We start from the raw sequence: 21,715 nt of genomic DNA, 5'->3' as shown, positions 1-21,715 counted from the left end.
GATCTCCCTTTTGTTATCACAAGTGTCCTGGATGGGAAGATAAAGATCATGGTTCCCCTACTGAGAGATGTTGCCATGCACTTAAGTATGCTGAGGTCTCATCTCACTCCTGAAGGATGTCCTCAGGTGGCCTCCACAGATCAGATTTATTATTTTTTTTAAAGATTTTGTTTATTTATTTGTTTATTTGGGGGGGGAGGGGCAGGAGAGGGAGAGGGAGAATTCCAAGCAGACTCCCCCCTGAGCAGGGAGCCCGATGTGGGACTCGATCCCAGGACCCCGGGATCATGACCTGAGCCGAAGGCAGACGCTTAACTGACTGAGCCACCCAGGTGCCCCAGGTCAGATTTATATAACCCCAAACAAACACAAACTCTGGGATCGAGGAATGTAGCAATTTCCAAAGCTCTCTACAGGGAAGGCTTTGGAATTTCACACAGGAGGAGCTTGAGGATGGTGAGCTAGGGTAGGGTGGGGACAAGCAAAGGACTTATCTGGAAGCTGCGATTGCAGAGCCAGAATACTGTTTAAGATTTCCCCCTTTTAACTTAGGTACAGTAAGGCGCACGTCTCTTAAGTTTACAGCCTGGTGAGCTTTTCCATCTGTTTATAGCCATGTAGCCACCACTCAGTTCAACATATTTTCAGGTCCCCAGAGGGTTCTCTCATGCCCCTCTCCCAGTTGATACCCTCCAAAGATAACCAACCACTTTCTGACCTCTATCACCATAGATTAGTTTTTCCTGCTTTTGAATGTCTTATAAATGAAGTCACACAGAATGTACTGTTTGGGTTTGGCTTCTTTCACTCGACATGATCTTTCTGAGATTCATCCATGTGGTTGCATTTATCAGTATTTTTTTTTTTTTTATCATGATGTAAGTTTATTGTGTGAATATACTCTCTTATTTACCCATTTTTCTGTTGATAGACGTTTGGTTTGTTTCTAGTTTTTGGATACTATGAAAGATGTTGATATGAACATTCTTAAAAATGAGGCAGTTTTTTTTTTTTTTTTAAGATTTTATTTATTTATTTGACAGAGAGAGACACAGCGAGAGAGGGAACACAAGCAGGGGGAGTGGGAGAGGAAGAAGCAGGCTCCCCGCGGAGCAGGGAGCCCGATGCGGGGCTCAATCCCAGGACCCTGGGATCATGACCTGAGCCGAAGGCAGTCGCTTAACCAACTGAGCCACCCAGGCGCCTGAGCCAGTTTTTACTTAATTTGTAAGTTAAAAAAAAAGGTTTCTAAAGATGATTTTATCCATGTTTCAGAAGATTGAGAAAATTGGCCATCTCAAATCTCATGATTATTTTTATTGATGTTGGTATGCTTTCATTTTGAGGGTTTTGAAAGGCTAAAGCCCTTCCCTCCCCCCCCCCCCACCACCGTGGCATTGGGCATATGGCTGTTCTCTGGAAAAGCGTTTCTGAGTGGTCTTGGGGTCCTGTGGCACATAAGTAACATTCAGGGTGTGTATGAGCCATTTCTCCTGCTTTCCTCCCCTTTCTTGAGGCCCTTTGCCTTTCATGCCTTCCTAGGCTGATAAGACTACTGTTTCTTTTCATTCTCCTTCCACCTCTTTAGCTTTCTCTCTATTTCACAAACGTTTATTGAGGACCTTGTACAAGGCATTGAGGATACAGATGTGAAAGACAGTTCCCATGCCCTCTGGGAACTCAAAAACCAGCATGGAAGACAGGAAAGTTAGCAGATAATTAGAATAAAGTGTGACGGTGGCCTTATGGCAGTCCATAGAAAAGTCATTGAACTTGGCCTGGGAGAGGGGTGTCAGGCATTAAGTGTTGAGAGAGAGCCTGAGCAGGGCGGGACAGTGAGGGAGAGAGTCTTAAACAAGCTCCATGCCCAGGGCAGAGCCCTATGTGGGGCTTGACCTCAGGACCCTGAAATCATGACCAGAACCAAAATAGATAGTCAGGTGCTTAACCGACTGAGCCACCCAGGCAGTCCTTCACTAGCACTTTAGAATCACTTGGCCATGTGTGGGGCACCTGGGTGGCTCAGTCAGTTAAGTGTCTGCTTCAGCTCAGGTCATGATCCCAGGGTCCTGGGATCGAGCCCCACATTGGGGTCCCTGCTCTGCGGGAAGCCTGCTTCTCTCTCTCCTCCCTCCCTCCCCCCGCTTGTGTCCCCTCTCTCTCTGAGTCTCTCTCTGTCAAATAAATAAATAAAATATTAAAAAAAAAAAAGACAACCTTGAAAAACTTGGATTTGGGTAAACTCAATGGTCTCATTCTTGGGGCTTTCTCCTAGGTCGCCACACTTGGCAGGAGAGTCATGTCACTAGAAGAGGCCTTCTGCTCCTCCTGGCCATTTAACCTGAGAGAGCCCTCAGTATTTCTCAATCTTTCTTTCTTGATTCCCTGTTATACTCCTGCAGGGGATGTTCTAAATCTCTGTGCCTCTTACACCTCTTTACTCTCAGTTGGTGAAGCTGTCCTGTATTTCATTGAGCTTAAGGCCATCCGAACTGATCTCTTCACTTCCTTCTTTTTTCTTCACTTTATTTACAGTTTGGGTACAAATAGAAGGAGCAGAGATGAGGCTTGGGAGTTAAGCTGAGAACACATTCTGAAGGATTTATTTATTTTTTAAAGATTTTTATTTATTTATTTGACAGAGAGAGAGAGAGAGAGCACAAGCAGGGGGAGCGGCAGGCAGAGGGAGAGGGAGAAGCAGGCTCTCCACTGAGCAGGGAGCCTGATGCGGGGCTCAATCCCAGGACCCCGGGATCATGACCTGAGCGCCCCCATTCTGAAGGGTTTAAAACCAAGAAAAGAAGTTTGGATTTCATTCTAATTATGATGGGGAATCACCAAAATTTTTAAGCGAGAGAGGGACTCATGCAGATTGGTACATCAGAAAAATGAGTCTGGAAGCTGCATGAAGAATGGTTTGGGGTATGGGACTTGAGGGGCTGGAGGGAAAAGCAGAAGGTGGAGACCAGTTAGGAAAGTTGTGCAATAACCAGCAAGGAGATGACAAGAGCTTACATTTACATTGAGGCAGCAGCAGGAGGATGGAAAGGACGAGAGTTTCTAGGCAAAATCTAGGGGTGGGGCTGAGCAGATGTGATGGAGGAAGAGTAGCCACCGATGCCTCCTTTAAATATCTTGGTCTAGTGGCACCTGGGTGGCTCAGTCAATTAAGCATCCAACTCTTTCGGCTCAGGTCATGATCTCAGGGTTATGATATTGAGCCCCAAGCCCCGTGTTGGGCTCTACGCTCAGTGGGGATTCTGCTTGAGATTCTCTCTCTCCTTCTCTCTCTGTCCCTCCCACAAGCTCTTGCATGTGCTCTCTCTAATAAATGAATAAATCTTTTTTTGATTTCATTTTATTTATTTGAGAGAGAGAGAGAGATCATGAGCAGGGGAGGGGTAGAGGGAGAAGCAGACTCCCCGCCAAGCAGGGAGCCTGATGCAGGGCTTGATCCCAGGACCCTGGGATCATGACCTGAGCAGAAGGCAGTTACTTAACTGACTGAGCCACCCAGGTGCCCCTAAATAAATAAATCTTTAAAAAAATATCTTGGTCTATAGCTTGGCTTCTTCTTATTCTTTTAACCTATGGTCTCTTATGTCACTGTTGGTTTCCCTCTTGGGCCCTGCTCCTTTTCTTTCTCTGTGTCTCTCTTTCTCTGGGGTTCCTTTTCCTTCCTGTTGTCTCTTTCTGCCTCTCTAATGGTAGGAGCTGATGGACTAAGCGACCTCAGTTATATTAAAATATAAAACAGTGTTGCAATTAACGATGAGAAACCAAGAAAGGGAGAAACTTAGGTCAGAGGAAGACAGGGCATTGAGGAACAAAAAGGGGAAGGTGAGAAAGAGTGACAGGGAGACATGAGAGACAGAGAGGACGGAAGGGCAAGAACTGGGCTGAGGCTCAGTGTCACAGGCGTTTGTGATGTGCTGAAGGACGCTCCTTGAGATGGGCCAATCTTGGTTTCAATCTCAGTTTCGGAGGTTGTGTGAAATTCAGTTTCTTTCTTGGAGAGGCCAGCAGTTGGTTTGGGGCTTTCCCTGGGTGGGAGGGGTGATGACTAGAGTCCTGAGCCCCAAACTCAGGGAAATACAGTCTGTACAGTGGGCTCTGTGGAGAAACTAGTGAAATTTCTGAGGCCTCTAAATGAGATTGAAATGACATTAGCTTCAAACTTGAACTTAGCCTCAGAACGTATATTGGGATTTAATATTAACTTTGAACCTAACTCAAATTTAACCTCAACCCAAATCGTAACTCAAACTACCCAACCCTAACCTCAAATCTAAACACATTCCAATAAATAAACCTGAAAATAAACTTATCCTCTAAACTAAACCAATCTTGTTTCCTACAGCTAATTTTGAAATCAACTCATCCCCACCCCCGACTCTATAGTTAAACCTGACTCTAAAGGTAAATCCAATCTAAGCCACAAATCTAAAGATGAGCTTTCTCCTGTTTTATCCCATTATTCATCCATGTCTTCGTTTAAGAAGGTTTTTTTTTTTTTGCCCCCGTTTAAGTTTTTATTGAGTGCCTACTATGTGCTGGGCACTGTTCTAGGCAATAGGGATATAGAGGCAAACAAATCAGACATCCTCGTAAGGCAAGGCAGAAAGGAAATACACAGAAGTCAGTAAGTAGTGCTAGGAGGAAACAATACAGGGCACGTGAGGAGTGGCAGAGAACTACCTTAGACACAGTGGTCAGGAAGTCCCCTCTAAGTGGCATTTAAGCTGAGACCCAAATGACAAGTAAGAGTGACCAGGTGAAGGTGTAGGGGAGAAGCATTCCAGGCAAAAGGAACAGCTACTGCAAAGGCTGGAAGGTAGAAATGAGCTGGGGGTGTTGAGGAACAGAAAGGAAGCTGGTGCGGCTGGAACAGAGAGAGCAGGAGCGGGTGGGGGATGAGGTCAGAGAGAGGAGGCAGGAGCCAGATCACGCAGGACCGTTCAAGGAGAAAGAAAGCATCTGGCTTTTATTCAATCATGGGGAAGACTTTGGAGGGTGTCAGTGTGTGTGTGTGTGTGTGTGTGTGTGTGTGTGTGTGTGTGTGAGTGTATAAGGAGGGAAGGGGGGAGGAGGAGGACAGAGAGGAGTGAGGCAGAGGTGATTGGATTTATGTTTTTATTTTTATTATTTTTTTAAGATTTTATTTATTTATTTGACAGAGAGAGAGCACAAGTAGACAGAGCGGCAGGCAGAGGAAGAGGGAGAAGCAGGCTCCTCGCTGAGCAGGGAGCCCGATGCAGGACTCGATCCCAGGACCCTGGAATCATGACCTGAGCCGAAAGCAGACGCTTAACCCTCTGAGCCACCGAGGCGCCCCGGATTTATGTTTTTAAAAGATCCTGTGTCTAGGGCGCCTGGGTGGCTCAGTCGTTAAGCGTCTGCCTTAGGCTCAGGTCATGATTCCAGGGTCCTGGGATCAAGCCCCGCATCGGGCTCTCCACTCAGCAAGTAGCCTGCTTCTCCCTCTCCCACTCACCCTGCTTGTGCTCTCTTTCTCTCGCTCACTCTCTCTCTCAAATAAATAATAAAATCTTTAAAAAAAAAAAGATTTTGTCTAGACTGGATTGTAGGAGGAAAGAATGAAAGCAGGGACATCAATTAGGAGGCAACGGCAGCAATAGGAGAGAAGATGGTGGCAGCCATGAAATTGGAGAGAAGTAGACAAATACGGGATATATTTCAGGGGTAGAATTGACAGGACTCAATGATAGATTGGATGGGTTTTGGGGGGGTTGTATGATAGGGAAACTGGGAGGGACATGGATTCCAATGAGGTGGGAGAACCAAAAGTTCAATTTTGAATATGTTAAGTCTAAATCCATTGGGCAGACATCCAAGTGGAGATGACACTTGGCAATTGGATAGGAGTCTGGCTTTCAGAGGCAAGGTCAGAGCTAGAGAGACAACATTGGGAGTCATCAGCATGAAGATGGGCATTTGAAGCCGTGGAACTAGAAGACATGCTTTGTCTTGTGCATCCCCCTAACACCTCCTTCGGGGTATTTATGGTTTTTTTCCATCATAATAAATGCTATGTACCTTCCATTCTAAATTCCAGAAGCAGCAACCTCTTGTTTCCAGAAGCAAAACCCTCCAGCCTTTTTCTTCTTCTCCTGAACTCTCACTGGGATCTAACCTCCATGGATTAGACTCCTTACCCCACACGACACTTCTACCAATCCATTTCACAGTATGCTGTGGAGCTCCTCATATATTCAAATTCTCTGTCTCATTTTTGAAAGAGTCTTCCTCTGGCACTGTGAAACCTGGATTTACCCTAATGTTGCTCCTTTTCTCTTTGGTGAAGGCTGCTCTTCCTTCTCTCCAATCTCAAGGGGGAGGGGGCAGAGGAGAGACCACTGTTCAGCACCATTGGTAACCTCCTTTTCTTTTCTTGAAGCCCATGCCTTTTGCATTTGCCATGCTCTTCCTATCTGCACAGCAGTCTTCTCCACCAACATCTTTATCACACTCTTAACAACTTTATATCTATCTCAGTTTTTCTTCATATCTCATCCCCACCAACATCTTTAGAGACTTCAAAACCACACAGAATGGTCTCACACTGTCCTCTCAGCGCTTCAACTTTCTCAGTTACAATAGCTTTCCAGTCTCTTTCCCTGCTCCCGTTTAGGCACCCCTGTGCAAAGTCGTATCTCAGACCTCAGCATCACTTGGAAGGGCTGAATCTTTGAGATCTTGAACTCTGAATTTTCCCTCTCACAACCACCACTCACTTTTCACACCCCCCACTCTTCCCTCCCATCAAATTAGTTCTCCATTCTCACCAAGACTTCCAACCCCTCTTCTTTCCTTGTTTTCCTTGTCCATCTGGTTTAACTTGCACTGCATGGTCAAAAATTTCAACTACATTCACTAGCACTTTGGTTTTTTTTTGGGGGGGGGGGGGGAGAGCGAGTGGGCAGGGGGGGGGGGGCAGAGGGCGAGAGAGAGTCTTAAGCAAGCTCCACGCCCACGGCAGAGCCCAATGTGGGGCTTGACCTCAGGACCCTGAAATCATGACCAGAACCAAAATCGATAGTCAGGTGCTTAACCGACTGAGTCACCCAGACAGCTCTTCACTAGCACTTTAGAATCACTTGGTGTTCTACCAAGACAACCTTAAAAAACTTGGATTTGGGTAAACTCAATGGTCTCATTCTTGGGGCTTTCTCCTAGGTCGCCACACTTGGCAGGAGAGTCATGTCACTAGAAGAGGCCTTCTGCTCCTCCTGGCCATCTAACCTGAGAGAGCCCTCAGTATTTCTCAATCTTTCTTTCTTGATTCCCTGTTGTACTCCTGCAGGGGATGTTCTAAATCTCTGTGCCTCTTACACCTCTTTACTCTCAGTTGGTGCAGCTGTCCTGTATTTCATTGAGCTTAAGGCCATCTGAGCTGATCTCTTCACTTCCTTCTTTTTCTTCACTTTATTTACATTTCATCTTTTTTTTTTTTTTTAAGATTTTATTTATTTGACAGAGAGAGACACAGTGAGAGAGGGAACACAGGCAGGGGGAGTGGGAGAGGGAGAAGCAGGCTTTGCCGAGCAGGGAGCCCAATGCGGGGCTCGATCCCAGGACCCTGGGATCATGACCTGAGCCGAAGGCAGACGCTTAACGACTGAGCCACCCAGGCGCCCTCTTTTTTTATAATTTAAATTTTAATTTATTTTAAAAGATTTTTTTCATTTATTTGAGAGAGTGAGTGAGAGAGCATGAGCGGGGGGAGGGGCAGAAGGAGAGGCAGACTTGGGGCTGAGCAGGGAGCCTGATTCGGGGCACGATCCCAGGACCCTGGGATCATGACCTGATCCAAAGGCAGACGCTTAACCGACTGAGCCACCCGGGCGCCCCATCTTTCTTTTCTTTTGACTCCGAGGACTCTTTTCTCCTGTCCAATGCAGATCCTCTGTGCTCTGTATTCCACTTCCTGTGTCTTTACCATATTCTTTCCCACCTCAAATCTTCAGTATCTTTCTCTCTTCGTGCACTGTGCTTTCATTGTAAACATGTTCAATTTTCTTTTCTTTTTTTTTAAAGATTTTATTTATTTGACAGAGAGAGACACAGCGAGAGAGGGAACACAAGCAGGGGGAGTGGGAGAGGGAGAAGCAGGCTCCCCGCCGAGCAGGGATGCGGAGCTCGATCCCAGGACCCTGAAGTCATGACCTGAGCCAAAGGCCGACGCTTAACGACTGAGCCACCCAGGCGCCCCGTTCAATTTTATTTCTTGAAAATAAAAAAAATCCTTCCCTGGACTCTGTTTTTCTCTCTGCCATTTCATCTCTCACCTTCCTTTTCTGTGTGATGTCTCAAAAGACTAGCCCCCTTAACTACCCACTTTTTTGGGAACTGGTAACATTTTCCTCATCTGTAAAATTCGTGGGTTGCATTAGAGATGACTCTTAGTTATCTTCCATATTCACTATTCTATGACTTTGTACCTACCACCTCCCTTTCCTCACCTCCCACTCATTCCTCAACCTATGTAAAGTGATTTCTGCCCCTCTGGTAAGTGGAAACTGTTTTCTCAAAATTTGTAATTGTCTAGTTCCTGAACCCAAAGGATCTTTCAACCTTCCCCTACTAGGCCTCTTTGAAGCATTAGATGTGGCTGCCCTGTCTCTGCTTGGCACACCCCTCCCTTGCCCTACTTCTCTGACCACTTCCCCACCTCCCTCCTTTATTGATTCCTCTTGCTTCGACCGTCTTCAGGGGCTCTTCTGATCACCCTCTCTAGGGGATCCGGTGCACTTCGAGGCTCAATCTCCCTTAGGAAGGGAATGATGCCCGAATCTACCCCTCCAGCTCACACTTTTCTCTTGAGCTCTGGACCTGCTTGCCAGAAATCTCCACCTGACTGTTATGCTAGCACCTCAAACTCAGCAGGCCTTGTTTGAACACTATTACTCTAGGCAGGTGCACCTCCCATTACCACCTGTAGTTGTTACTTATATATTGTTTATCTCATTAGACTGCAAGTTCTATGAGGGCAGTGACTTTATATTTCTTTTAAACCTTTTGTCTAGCAGAGTGCCCTGCTCCTATCAGGTGCTTAATCAAAATTTATTGCTTCAGTGTCTGAAACTGAATTCCTTATCTTTCCTCTCAGCTAGGTGTCTCCTAGGTTTAGGGCATCATCTTTCTAATCCCCTAGGAACAAAATTCAGGGTCATCCAAGATTCCTCTTCTTCTAAGATTCCTCCCACCGTCCCATCAGTTGTGCTAATGACTTATCCTCTCAAAGTTTTTAAGATCTGTTCCCTCCTTTAACGCTATTTGGAGTTATTCGGACCTAAGTGAAAGCACACAAGTTTTGGAGTAAGATGCACTTAGTGCTAATCTGCTACTTTTTACCTGTGTGGCCTTAAGCAAGTTCAGTAGGTTTATGAGCCCCCCCCCACCCCCGTTTCCTCTTTATAAAGGAGATCCACCACCCACCTTCTGAACAGTTGTTGGCAGGATTACTCCTGTTAGGAAAGGGCTTGACATGGCAGGAATGATCGCTGTTTTCTTCTTCACTCCTCGTCTGTAACCCCCGCAGCACTCTCCTGCTCTCTCCCCCTCTTCTGCACGGCTGCCACCAGTACCGCGGCACACAGGCTGAGGTCCCGGGCCCTGTACCTTGGCCTCCTGCGGGCCTCTCTTCAACACCTGCTCACTCACACCTGTGCTTCGTCTTCCTCAGGACACTCGTCTTTTCCTCAATATACTGTTTTCTGACTCCTGGTCTCTGCTGAAGCCATTTCATTTGTCTATGGAGCCTTTCCCGCCACCTCCACCCATAGAAATTCTGCTCACTCATCAGCACCAGTCAAATGCCCTCTCCCGGCTCAGCGCCCCCTCCCCCTTCCGTACCCACTGTGTCTTACTCTCTAATATTTACTCAGCATCATGCCCTGAATGACAATTAGCTGTGGGCCTTACCTCCCCTGTTAGACTGCAAACTTGCAGCAGTTTGGATTTATCTTTGGGCTACTTGTTGCTCAGTTTAACTACACTGAATAGAGTCCCCCCCAGATCCTCTTCCCAACTTAACTCAAACCGGCCCCAAGCTCAATCCCCCAACGGACCCTCTTTGATCTCACTAGTCTTGTTCCCTAATCCTGTCTTCCTAACTGAACCCCAATGCATCATCCTTCCCCGAGAATTGATTCCTCGTTCCAGCTCTCGAGAGCAGATACACACATTCACACCTCCCCAGTGTTTCATGGTAGGCACTGAGTCATCCCTTGGGGATCCCTGGGCCCCCCTCCCTGCCCCCACCACGGTGGACAGGATGCCTGCTGCCTGGCCCCGGGGGGTCAGAGGAAGCCAGGGCCTCTAGGGCTCAGTATTTTTATCAGCCTAGGAAACAAGAGACACAGAAGCGGAAACCCTGTGGTCAGAGAAAGTGAACAGCCCTCACTCAGGGGAACCCCCAACAGGCCTGGGGGCCAGACACCAGGGAAGGACGTTGAAAAGAGGGAGGTTTGGGGGCCAGGGATCAGGGTTTATTTTGCTTTGGTTTTATGTAACTCTTGCAGAGGGGAAATGATGTGCTTCAAAACCAAAGAAAACTCTGCTGGATGGAGGAGCAAATCTGGACGCCAAAGGTTTCTATTGCTTACCTCTCAACCCCCAGCTTAGGGATCCTAACCCCAGCTCCCCCCAACTCCACAGCTGGGCTCTTTGCATGCCACTTCCGAAATCTCCGGCCTGTGAGAGGAACCGGACGCCTGGGCTGCTCACAGCTCGCAGGCTCTTCTCTGAATCACAGCAGCTTCCTCTCACAGATCTTTCTCACCAGCCCTTCCTCCTCCGGACCCTGACAGCTGCCTGCTCCCTGGGAGGCCTCGGGTCTCTTGGCTGTCTTCTCCCAGGGTCTCATGCCCGCCCATGTTCCCCTGCTCCCGCAGGCTTCCCTCCCTCTCCTCTACTGCCCTCAGGATTCTCCTGAGTAGACCAGGGCTCCAACCCTAAAAAATTCGTTTCTGATTCTTAATATTCTCTGATGTAGACGCGTGCAGACCGCACACGCCAGCACGCGCCTGTAACTCTTTGCTTTTTGCAGAGTTCCCTGTTGTGTCCTGGGGGATGGCAGCGGGGTTTGGTACCGTCTACAACTTCCTCTCCCGGTTCTGGGGAGCTCGAGTGGAGCTGAGTACGGAACAGTGAAAGGGATGGCGTCAGACCCTCTCCCTCCGCCCCTCAGTACCTTTTCCTCAACTTCAGGAAAAGATGCCTCTCTGGAAGGCTAGACTGCTGAGAGAGGAAGCTCAGGTGTGGGATGGGGGCAGAAGCTGGCAAGGACTGGGGCCCTGGAGGCGAAAACATAGGACTGAGGAGCTAGCGGGGAGATAGCCTTGGGTGTGGATCCCTGGTTGCCCAAGAACAGACAACCCAGGTTACATAATTTGGCTCTTTCCACCTCCTTCCCCTGCTCCTAATTTTAGCAACCGAAATTCCACTCCCCCACAGGGCTCTTCCTTTGTCCATTCTGCTTCTATCCCATCCTCCCACAACCTCCTCATGGCCCCCAGCTCCAGCTGCCCCCAACTCAGATCATTCAGTGACTCAGCAAAGGGAAAGCCCTGTGTTGGGGGAGGGAGTGTTAAGTGGGGAGGAGGATGTGGTTCTAGCTGGGGAACTGGGGAGAGGAGGGAAACTGGTTTTGTTCCCTTTTTCGTCTCTGTTCACGTCTATTTCTCCAGTCACTGACAGCACAGTGGAGGAGCCCAGTGCAGGGAGTGGAGACTGGTGGGCAAACTGGGTCTTAGGGCTGCCTTTGCGGGTGGGCAAGCAGGGCCTTCTTGGCTCCAGCTGAGAGCCCAACTTGGTGTGTGCGTGCTGCAGGTGTGTAGGAGCTGCGGATTTTGGCGGGCGGGGTGAGAAAGGAGAGGTCATGTATGATGAAAACCACAGCAATGGAAAAAGGCAGAGGAGACACCGGGAGTGAGATGTGGAACCAGGTCTTATTAGGAACTGGAGGAGTCAAGGAGCAGTGGTGGTGGCCCATATCCTCCCCACTCCCACTCGTTACAAGTCTCGCTCCCACCCCATATCCTTCGCCGTGCAGCATCAGCCTCTTCCTCGTCATCCCCATCCCTGACCTTCCCCTTACTACTGCCCTGCCTCTAAGGCTGCGTTCCCTGCAGTTTCTCACTCTTTCCCTGGGGTCACTTGAGGGCCTCCGCGTGGCGATTCAGGGCTTGAGAAAGGGCCGTGACGGCCCCCATCACACGGCCCAGCTCCCAGGTCTCAATCTGGCTTCGGAATCGCTGCAGGAAGCGGTCAGGGTGCCAGCGGACCTGCTGGACCCTCAAGTACCTCCTCAGGGCCCCCTGTTCCTCCAACGGGGGGCCCCTGGCCACCAGGGCTGCGGCCATGGCCTCCGGGTCCCCCCCCCCAGGGCAGGGCCAGGGCACATCACCAAAGCGCCAGAGGCTGCCCCTCCCTGCTCCTCTTGGGGGCTCTGCCCTGGGCCCAGCCCTGGCTGGCTCTGGCCCTCGGTCCCCACGAGCCTCCTGTGCCCGCCTGGCCCGGCCCTCTCGCAGCTCCTCCTCCTTGGCCCGGGCCCGCTCTCGGAAGCGCCGCTGCTCCTCCTCCTGCCGCGGCCAGCTGTGACTGGGGCCCGCAGCCCGTGCCGGTCGGCAGGCTCCCTCTGCCCCGCGCTGCTGCCGCCGCCGCCTCTGGGCGCCCTCCCGGGCCAGGCGGTCTGACCAGGCTGAGAAGGACTCGGGCTCCTGGGCCTCATGGGAAGCGTCATCTGCTTGGGAGGGCAGGATGGGGGTGGCCGGGGAAATGCTGGGAGGAGGGGACAGGCAAGAGGGGAGGGCGGTATAGAGGACGGGGGTACAGGAGGCCGGCGGGAGGTTTCATGCGGCAGGTACAGGAAAAGCGGTCAAGGGGAAGAAGGGCAGCTATGCATGGGAATGGATTCCTCACCTTCAAACCTCCCGATGACCTCCTGCCACTCATCCTCCAGCTCTCCCTGCAGCTTCTGCCTCCATTCCCGCTCCTTAGAGGCCTCGTCCTCTTCCTCCTCTTCAGCAGAATCCCAGGGGGGTCCCCAGCCCAGAATCTGCCCAGGGGTCTCCCCATCCTTATTCTTTATCCCCATAGCGGAAGGGCAGCGACTCAGCAGTGGCAGGAAGAAGTCCGTGTAGGCTGTTGGGAGAGCAGGGAGCAGAAATTAGCTGGGACCCCCACTCCTTGGCACAGCCGCCATCCTGAATCCTGCTGGTCACTCACTCCCTTGGTCTTAGAGCAACGGAAAGGGTTGCCCACACGGAAGCCTCCTGGGTATTAGGAAATCACGGTCACTGACAAATATTTACTGATAGTTTACCACATGCGTGAGAGGCGTGGTAGTTTAAAATATTCTGATCTGTGTCCCCACAAACTATTTTAGTATCCTAGGAGTTCTACTATGTTAAATGACATTTCCCAGCCTGCCTCCAGCCACCCTGGGCAATGTCAAAAACCTCTAACCATGAATTTCATTTTTGGTTTGAAAATATTGTCGCTTTATAACTCTTACTGTGTTTCTGACCCAAAGCTATACTTCAGACTGGTAAAATATCTGAACGTTTTACTCTGCACCATTATAAATATGCAAATAAGTAACAGAAACCTTTTCACATTGCTTTTCAATAAACTGAGTAAAATATTTTCAGGGAGGGGACTTTCTCTCAGCCAACCTCATACAGGGTATACTGGGAGGGGGTGGGGAGGTACAGGGTCCAGACCAGCAATGAGTTTTAAGCCATGGAAATGTTCCCAGCAGCGAAGCAAGCTCTTTCCAAACTGACTACTGACCTAGGGCAGGAGAAAGGGGCTGAGATAGAGGGTCCCACCCAGGGACTGGCTAACAGGAGGCTGGGGGTAAACAGAAGAGGGACTGATGTTCCCGAACCCCCCCTGCTCCTGAGCCCTGACCTCACTGCATCCACTCTAGCATCAGCTGAAGGCCATGCTGACCACTTTACTGCCAACACAGCACTCTACTCCTGGCCAAGCCCACCCACTACGGCCACCAAGCACCTCTTCCACTCCCGGGACAGAGGAAGGTGAGTGAGGCACCCTCCCTTCCTGTGCACCTACTTTCTCTTCCTAGGGCAGGAAGAAATGGGCCGCCAGTCGTTAAATCTTTACTTTGTGGTGCTGCCAAGTACTGGCCACCTGGCAAAAGGATGGGACAGGGAAGGGTTGTCCTGTCACTGCCAGGAAGGTAGGAAGACACAATGGGCCCACCTTGGCTGGCCAAGGCCCATCGCCCCCCACCCATCATCTCTTGGTACACTTGAGTGCTGCCCAGCTCAAACCACATCAGGATGAGAGGAGGAGAGGACACTTCTCTTTACCACTGACGTGACCTGTCACCAACCCTCCCCACCTGTCCCACCCAGCAAATACCCAGTCCTCTCTTTCAACTGCTTATTCCCCACCATGGTTCACAGCAGGTACGAGGGTAGGTGGGTGTTCAGGCTTGCACAGGAGGTTTTTAAATTCATGGGCTTTAAACATGGTAAGTAAAATATGCTACAGAAGATTCAATAGCCACTAAAATGATGTTTGTGTGTGGAAAAGCTGGCTACGAAACTATACATAGGATCCAATCACAACCGTGTAAAAGAAGAAGCCAAATCCTAGTTGGAAAAAAACAGACTAGAAGGAAATATGTAAAAATCCTAGTCTCTGGGTGGTAGGACTATGGGTGGCTGTCCTCCAATCTTATTTGGTTAATATTTTATTTTTTTAAGATTTTATTTATTTATTTAACAAAGAGAGAGAGACAGCGAGAGGGAACACAAGCAGGGGGAGTGGGAGAGGGAGAAGCAGGCTTCTCACAGAGCAGGGAGCCCGATGCGGGGCTCGATCCCAGGACCCTGGGATCACGACCTGAGCCGAAGGCAGATGCTTAACGACTGAGCCACCCAGGCACCCCTGGTTAATATTTTAATGTGAAAGGGATATAACTAATGTGAAACATTTTTTTTCTTTTTAAAGAGCGAAGAATAGATTTAATCACTGTTAAGTTTGCTGTGGTACCTTGCAGTCCTGTCTGGGTGTATAAATGCATACACAGGATGACTTTCTTCCGAGATATGTAGTCACGCTCTATGTTTTGTTTGGCAACTTGCTTTTTTCACCTAACGTCTCATTTGTACTTTCCCACAGGAGCGTACACAGTCCACCTCATTCTTTTTTATGACTGTGTAGTGTTCCACCATGTGTATGAAACAAACATCTCCCCACGCCCAGTCAGCAGACTTTGTTTCCAAAAATGTTCGGCCTCCTACATATGTCTTTGTAGACTCCTTACAGTATTTCTGTGGGGTAGACTCTCAGAAGTGGAATTTCTGAGTCAAACAACATGTGCGGTTTTACCAAACCGCTCTCAAATTTGTGCCAACATATACTCCTACGGAGACTATAAGAGCGCCTGTGTCGTCCTTTACCAAGGTTATCACCAACCAACCCTTTTAATTTTGTTCATCTAATGAGGAAAAAATGATTTTATTAACAAAATTTTCTTTGTTTTATATGTTTTTTGGCTTTTTCTTTTTTTTCTTTTTTTAAGTAATCTACTCACGACCCTGAGATCAAGAGTCACAAGCTCTGCTGACTGAGCCAGCCAGGTGCCCCTGGCTCTTTATTTCTTTTGTGAATGACCTGTTCATATTCTCTGTCTACTGTTCTCCTAGAAATTATATATGTAGACATGATAACTCTTTATATATTATAGATATCAACCTCTTGTGTCAAGTATTTGTAAATATTTTCTCCCATCTTTGAAAAGTTTTTATGTAGTTAAATCCATATCAATATTTTCTTTTACAGCTTTTGGCTTTATTTCATCCTTAGAAAGGCTTTCTCCACTCTAAGATTATAAAAATATCCTCTTGTGTTTTTTTCTACTATTTTTTTAGTTTATCTAAAAAAATGTAGGGGTGCCTGGGTAGCTCAGTCGGTTAAGCTTCTGCCTTTGGCTCAGGTCATGATCCCAGGGTCCGGGGATTGAGCCCCGCATCGGGCTCCCTGCTCAGTGGGAAGCCTGCTTCTCTCTCTGCCTGCCACTTCCCCTGCTTGTGCTCTCTCTCAGATAAATAAATAAAATCTTAAAAAAAATGTAAAAAGTATAGGGGTGCCTGGGTGGCTCAGTCGTTAGGCGTCTGCCTTCGGCTCGGGTCATGATCCCAGGGTCCTGGGATCGAGCCCCACATCGGGCTCCCTGCTCAGCGGGAAGCCTGCTTCTCCCTCTCCTACTGCCCCTGCTTGTGTTCCCTCTCTCGCTGTGTCTCTGTCAAATAAATAAATAAAATCTTAAAAAAAAAAAAAAATGTAAAAAGTATAGTACAATAAACACCCCTATTCCTCCCACAAGGTATGTTACTGTTCTGTAATTTCTGCAACGTTATTTTGTCTTAAAGAAATGAACTATCACAGATAAAGCTAAAGCTTTTTCTGATGTTGCCTTCCAAATTTTATTCCCCTCCTCAGAGAAAACTCCTCCCATGAATTTGGTATGCACCCTTCCTGTCATATTTAGGTTTTAAGCAGCTGTAATTTACTTTTTTTTTTTTAAGATTTAATTTATTTATTTGACAGAGAGAGACACAGCGAGAGAGGGAACACAAGCAGGGGAAGTGGGAAAGGGAGAAGCAGGCTTCCCGCGGAGCGGGGAGCCTGATGCAGGGCTTGATCCCAGGACCCTGGGATCATGACTTGAGCGGAAGGCAGACGCTTAATGACTGAGCCACCCAGGCGCCCCTGTAATTTATTTTTGAGTCAGGTGTGAGGTAGGACTCTTCCCCAGATGAACCAAATGCTTCAATGTTGTTTATTAAAATAGCTCACTGCCCTCCAGTGATTTGAAATGCCACCTTTATCATCAATTTAGCAGTGCAGATCAACTTCCCAGTGTTCTTTAATTAGTATGTTGTGCTTTTATAATATTAGGAAAAATCTGTATTAAAAAAAAACTTGAAGTAAACATGTACTTTGTCTTAGTGACAGAAGTACTGTTCTTCCCTTCTCCATAATGAGACGTGATTTCTACCTTAAAGGGATGTTCACACTAACTGGCACAACACATTTTTTAAAAACACCAATATTGGAAGCTTATATTGAGTGATGATTAACTGAGGCATGAAGGAAGAAAAGGTAAAGTGGGAGGGGGGTCAGAGAGGGCTTCAAGGAGGAGGTGGGCTTATGTTGGGCTGGGAAGGGAGGATAACTTAGCAAAGTGAAAATCAGGTGGATGGGAAGGCAACAGGTAGAGGCAGTCTTGTGAAAAACATGTTTGGGCTCACTGAAGACAGAGCTACGTAGCTGGAGCTGCAGGTCTGTGGTTGTGCCACGGTAGGAAAGGCTGGAAAGGCAAATGGAACGTAAATCAGACAGCGCAGCTATGTGCCAAACAGGGCCACAGCTTACTCCTGCTGTGCAGTCTAAGTGAGCGGTGGATGGCAGATGTCTGACACTGTGCTGGCAATAAGCAGAAGTGCAGTGAATGTTACATAAGAAAACAAAAAAAATACCGGGCTGGCTTTGGACTTTCTTCTTTTCGTAAAGACTGTGAGAAAATGACCTGCTGTTTCTTGGTGTTCACTAATTCTTGTAGTGTGTAGAGAATGGTTATCGTCTGACTAAGGTATGTTCATGACACACCTTTGACAGCTAAGACCACTTCCCCATGAGGGGATGGGTCCCAAAAGGAAGTTACCAAAAGCCATTTATTGGCATCTCATTGGTTGTGACCACATAGCCCAGTCAATCCAGCATGAACTGCCTCACCCCTCGCACCTAACTTGGGAATAGGGGAACACCTCCCCTTCCTTAGGGGATCCTGGGTCACTTCATCTGTTCAAAGAACATATTTGCATTTTAAGACCTAATGGTCTCTAAAGCAGCTAGAAGCTGAATGAGATGGGCCATTCTACAGAAGAGCCAGACGGCCACCTGGTGGCAGGGCTGTCAGGGGAACAGGAGGAAGTAAGGCCTGAGAGGATGTATACCAGGGCTTGGGAGGGACCCGAGGGCAGGTCCCTCTTAGGAAGACAACAACCTGTTGGCTAGGAGATTTCAGGAAGTTCCTGAACCTTCTGGACCCTAATTTCCTCGTCTGTAATAGGATAACAGTATCGATCTCATATGCTTCTTAGATGTCAATATAATAAAGGAAGGTCCTATGCGAGAGATTTTTATGACTCAAAAAGCCGTAATTGGGTAATATAAGAATAAAAATAACAATACTTTTCATCTGGTGGGTGCCAAACCTATACCAAGTGCTTGCCTCATTTACTTGTCACTTGTCATTTTAGAGGCGAGTTAAAAAATAAAAAATAGTAATTAAAAAAAGAGAGGCAAATTACGCTCATGGAAGTAAGTTGCATGTCCCTGGTACACAGCCTGTAGGTGGTAGAATTTGAACTTGGAGGAGGTCTGAGATCTGCCACAGGGTTCTCTGTTCATGGCAAGAGAAGCCATGTGTAATGTCAGCTGTCAAACTGGATGCCTACATTCTGCCAACCTCTTTTTAAGATTTTTTTTTTTTAAATCTGAATATGCCAGCCTATCTCACTATATTAAGAGGAATTAAAGAAAAGGGGATTTTTTTCTCCTATATGGGGGAAGTTTTTGGGATGAGAGGGGTTTCTGTTGGGGAGCTGGAAGATGGTGATAGCAGCAGTCAAACTGAGCTAAGGTTGTTCAACCCAACCCAGGGATTTTCCTCTAATGTTCTTACTCTAGAAGGAAAATCTCTAGCAGGGGAGAATCGCTAGAGGGTTTTATTTTCCTAAGGGCTATTATCTCTACAGAGCTGCTTCCACTGTCCATAGGTCCCCATCTGAAACCTTCAGTGTCAAAGGTTTTTCAGAACTCAGATGTTTTTGGGATTTGGTAGGGCTGATCTGAAAGTACATACACTGTATATTAAGTGGCCTGGGGAGGGCGTGGGCAGCTCCAGTGACCAAACACATGAATGTTTCTGCAAAGAAATGTACGAACGTTGACATCAGTAGGATAAAAACAACTCACAGATAGTCTCGCTTTAGTTCAGGTTAGGTTTTCTCACCAAACAAGTCTGGTGAAAAATGTTTGACTCTTAGTATTTTTGAGTTGCAGAGCTGAGGGTAAGGAAGTGTGGATCTGTTGATAACAGAAACACTACTGGCCAACATCTACTGTGTGCTAATCACATGCCAGGTGCTCTAATTACATATTGTGTCAGTTGATTCTCAAAATATACGTGACAGCATGGGTGCTTTGAACATGGGCGCATCATTGTATAATTCTATAACGTACCACATAGGATAACACAGTCGTTAAGAGTACAGATGGTCTAGAGGCGCCTGGGTGGCACAGTCGTTAAGCATCTGCCTTCGGCTCAGGTCATGATCCCAGGGTCCTGGGATCGAGCCCCGCATTGGGCTCCCTGCTCCGCGGGAAGCCTGCTTCTCCCTCTCCCACTCCCCCTGCTTGTATTCCTTCTCTCGCTGTCTCTCTCTCTGTCGAATAAATAAATAAAATCTTTAAAAAAAAAAAAGAGTACAGATGGTCTAGCTAGACTGCCTGGGTTCTAATCCCTGCTCTACCACTTTGTAACTGGGTGACTTTGACAAGTTACTTAACTTCTCTGTCCTGTTTCCTCATCTGAGAAATAGGGGATAATATTAGTACTTATTGTTGTGAGGATTAAATGCTGATTTGTGAGAAGTGCCGGGACACAGCAAAAGGTTGTTGTTATTTAATTTTGCATGAGGGCAAACTAAGCCTTAGGGAAGTTTAGTAAGTTGCCCTAGAATACACAGCTGTTAAGTGTGGTGCTGGGATTCGAACCCAGGCAATGGAATTGCAGAACCTACCCTCTATCTTACTTTTTGCATGGCAGGCGAACAACCAGTCAAGAGACAAAATAGCTACTAATCTAGAAAGATGTGAAATCTGAAGTTGCTGTTTTGAGAATGTTGGGTTCTTCAGACAATGGTAACTCAGTAAAGTCACAAATGATTGCCACATGCCAACATGGTCAACTAATTACCTTCCCAGGCATAACTAGCTTATCTTTCAATTGTTGGCCTTCATCTCATTCCCGGTCAGTCAGTGGCTCATGACCTTGTTCCCCACCAGGCAAACTCACCATCAGGGCCCTGGCGGGCAGCAGCGTGCAGCGCCGTGTCCCCGTGGCGGTCCTGGTGGGCAGGGTCAGCCCCAAGCCGAAGCAGCAGGCACAGGGCGGGGGCATCGTGGCGGGCACAGGCCCGGTGCAGTGGTGGGGGTTGCCCAGCGTCTACATCAAGGCCTGGGTGTCGCTGGAGGAGGGCCTGGGCCCGGACCAGCCGTCCTGCAGACAAGTAACGACGGAAGCGACGCTCTCGGCGTTGGCGGCGGGAAGTGGAGGCCATGGAAGTCTTGGGCTGAGGAAGAAGGAAAAAAAGGCAGCCGTCAGGGCCCCAGCCTTGCCTGGTCCCTTCCCCACCGTCCCTGACATTCCCTCTTGTTCCTCCCTTCGGTCCCCCTTCTTACATCTTCAGCAAGAGATGAGGCCTCTCCTAACTCTCATCCCTTAGGTAGGTTTGAAAAAATTTTTGAAGAGGGCTTGGGTCACAGATTTCTTAATGTAAAATTTGAGAAAAGTATAAATAATTGCTTTGAGGCTCATTAGCCCAGATAATTGTTAATAAGAGACTTTGAAAAAGACAAAGAATGATGGGGAAAATTTTTATCAACAGAAATCTGAATTTAAGTCACAGATAATTTCAAATAATGATCTAGAAACGGAATATGATGTACCCGGCAGACAGATGTGGAGGCTTCTCCCTCTGGGACCTGGGGGGAGGGGTTACTCATCAGCCCTGCCCCCCGCCCCCCTAAGTACCCCCAGAGCTGTAGGCCCAAGGCCTGTGTTTAAGACGCTCGAGGAAGGGAGGCGGGAAGGGCGGAGACACTCTAGGCTGGCGGAAATGGCGCAAGCCGAGACGCAGGTAAAGGGCGGAAATGAGCGCGTTACCGGATGTCGTCTCTCTCCGAGGGGACGGGGTGTGTGTGTTTCCTCAGTCTGGCCTCGGTGGGGAACTTGGGAACTTAGGATAAAGGGTCCGCCTGAAAGCGGAAGACTGGACGGTAAACGAGGAAAAGGAGCCGAGCATGGGAGGGTAAAAACGGCGATTTAGAGATTTATCCTCTCCTCCCCCAAACGGGAAGAGAGAGGAGATGGTTCAGAGATAGAAGATGAGAAGAGAGAGAAAACAGGGGAGATAAAGAGGACTAAAAATCATGATGAAAATGGAAAACCAAAACTAAAACCACAACGAGGTCAAGAACAGGGCCAGATCAAAAAAGACATGTGTGAAAGACATAAAGAAACAACTATAGGAGAAGGCAAATGAAATGGATGCAGAAATTTAGACTTGGGAAAGATAAAGAAAAAGAGGGAGATGGAAACGGGAGGGAGAGAAAAAAAAAAAGAGGGGAAGAGAAGTAGGAAGAAGTTAGGGAAACCCAGCATCCTCTTCTCCCAATACACGACACATGTTGACTTCCTTACCTTTTCACCCCATTTTCAACCCCTCTATGCCTCCTTCTCACTCCTCCTTGCCCCTGCCCCCACTCCTGGACGTTCCGACCGGGAAAACCCTGCACCTGCTGTGACGGTAGCCGGCAGCTTTGGGTCTGGTCTCTGCTGCTCCCATGTGGTTCTTCTGGGTAC

General features: G+C 48.0%; 1 protein-coding gene across 6 annotated transcripts; it reads right to left on the bottom strand.

The window, feature by feature from the left end:
- Nucleotides 1–9,454: 9,454 nt before the first annotated feature.
- NFKBIL1 (NFKB inhibitor like 1) lies at nt 9,455–21,714 on the bottom strand. 6 transcript variants are annotated; one of them, XM_032398475.1, is made up of 5 exons: nt 21,649–21,714; nt 21,017–21,375; nt 20,147–20,423; nt 12,946–13,167; nt 9,455–12,766 (listed from the first exon to the last, which is right to left on the bottom strand). In XM_032398475.1, the coding sequence occupies exons 3-5, from the start codon at nt 20,409–20,411 to the stop codon at nt 12,177–12,179; spliced, it is 1,077 nt and encodes a 358-aa protein (XP_032254366.1). In that variant the 5' UTR covers nt 20,412–20,423; nt 21,017–21,375; nt 21,649–21,714; the 3' UTR covers nt 9,455–12,176. The 6 variants fall into 6 exon arrangements, with proteins under 6 accessions (XP_032254366.1, XP_032254364.1, XP_032254365.1 ...); XM_032398473.1 differs by lacking the exon at nt 21,649–21,714 and adding an exon at nt 21,554–21,641 and having other exon boundaries at nt 21,017–21,415; XM_032398474.1 differs by lacking the exon at nt 21,649–21,714 and adding an exon at nt 21,554–21,635 and having other exon boundaries at nt 21,017–21,108.
- Nucleotide 21,715: the final 1 nt, after the last annotated feature.

The sequence above is a fragment of the Phoca vitulina genome, unplaced genomic scaffold (genome assembly GCF_004348235.1).
Source record: "Phoca vitulina isolate PV1807 unplaced genomic scaffold, GSC_HSeal_1.0 scaffold116, whole genome shotgun sequence".
NCBI classification, from domain to species: Eukaryota; Metazoa; Chordata; class Mammalia; order Carnivora; family Phocidae; genus Phoca; species Phoca vitulina.
This window is presented reverse-complemented; position numbering and strand designations above follow the sequence as displayed.

Coding starts and splice junctions, on each gene's coding strand:
- NFKBIL1 (XM_032398471.1), bottom strand. CDS start 20,856: ATGAGTAACCCCTCCCCCCAGGTCCCAGAGGGAGAAGCCTCCACATCT. Junction 13,168..20,146: donor TGCCCGCCAGGGCCCTGATG/GTGAGTTTGCCT, acceptor CTCTCCCAACAG/CCTACACGGACTTCTTCCTG. Junction 12,767..12,945: donor GGTCATCGGGAGGTTTGAAG/GTGAGGAATCCA, acceptor CCTCCCAAGCAG/ATGACGCTTCCCATGAGGCC.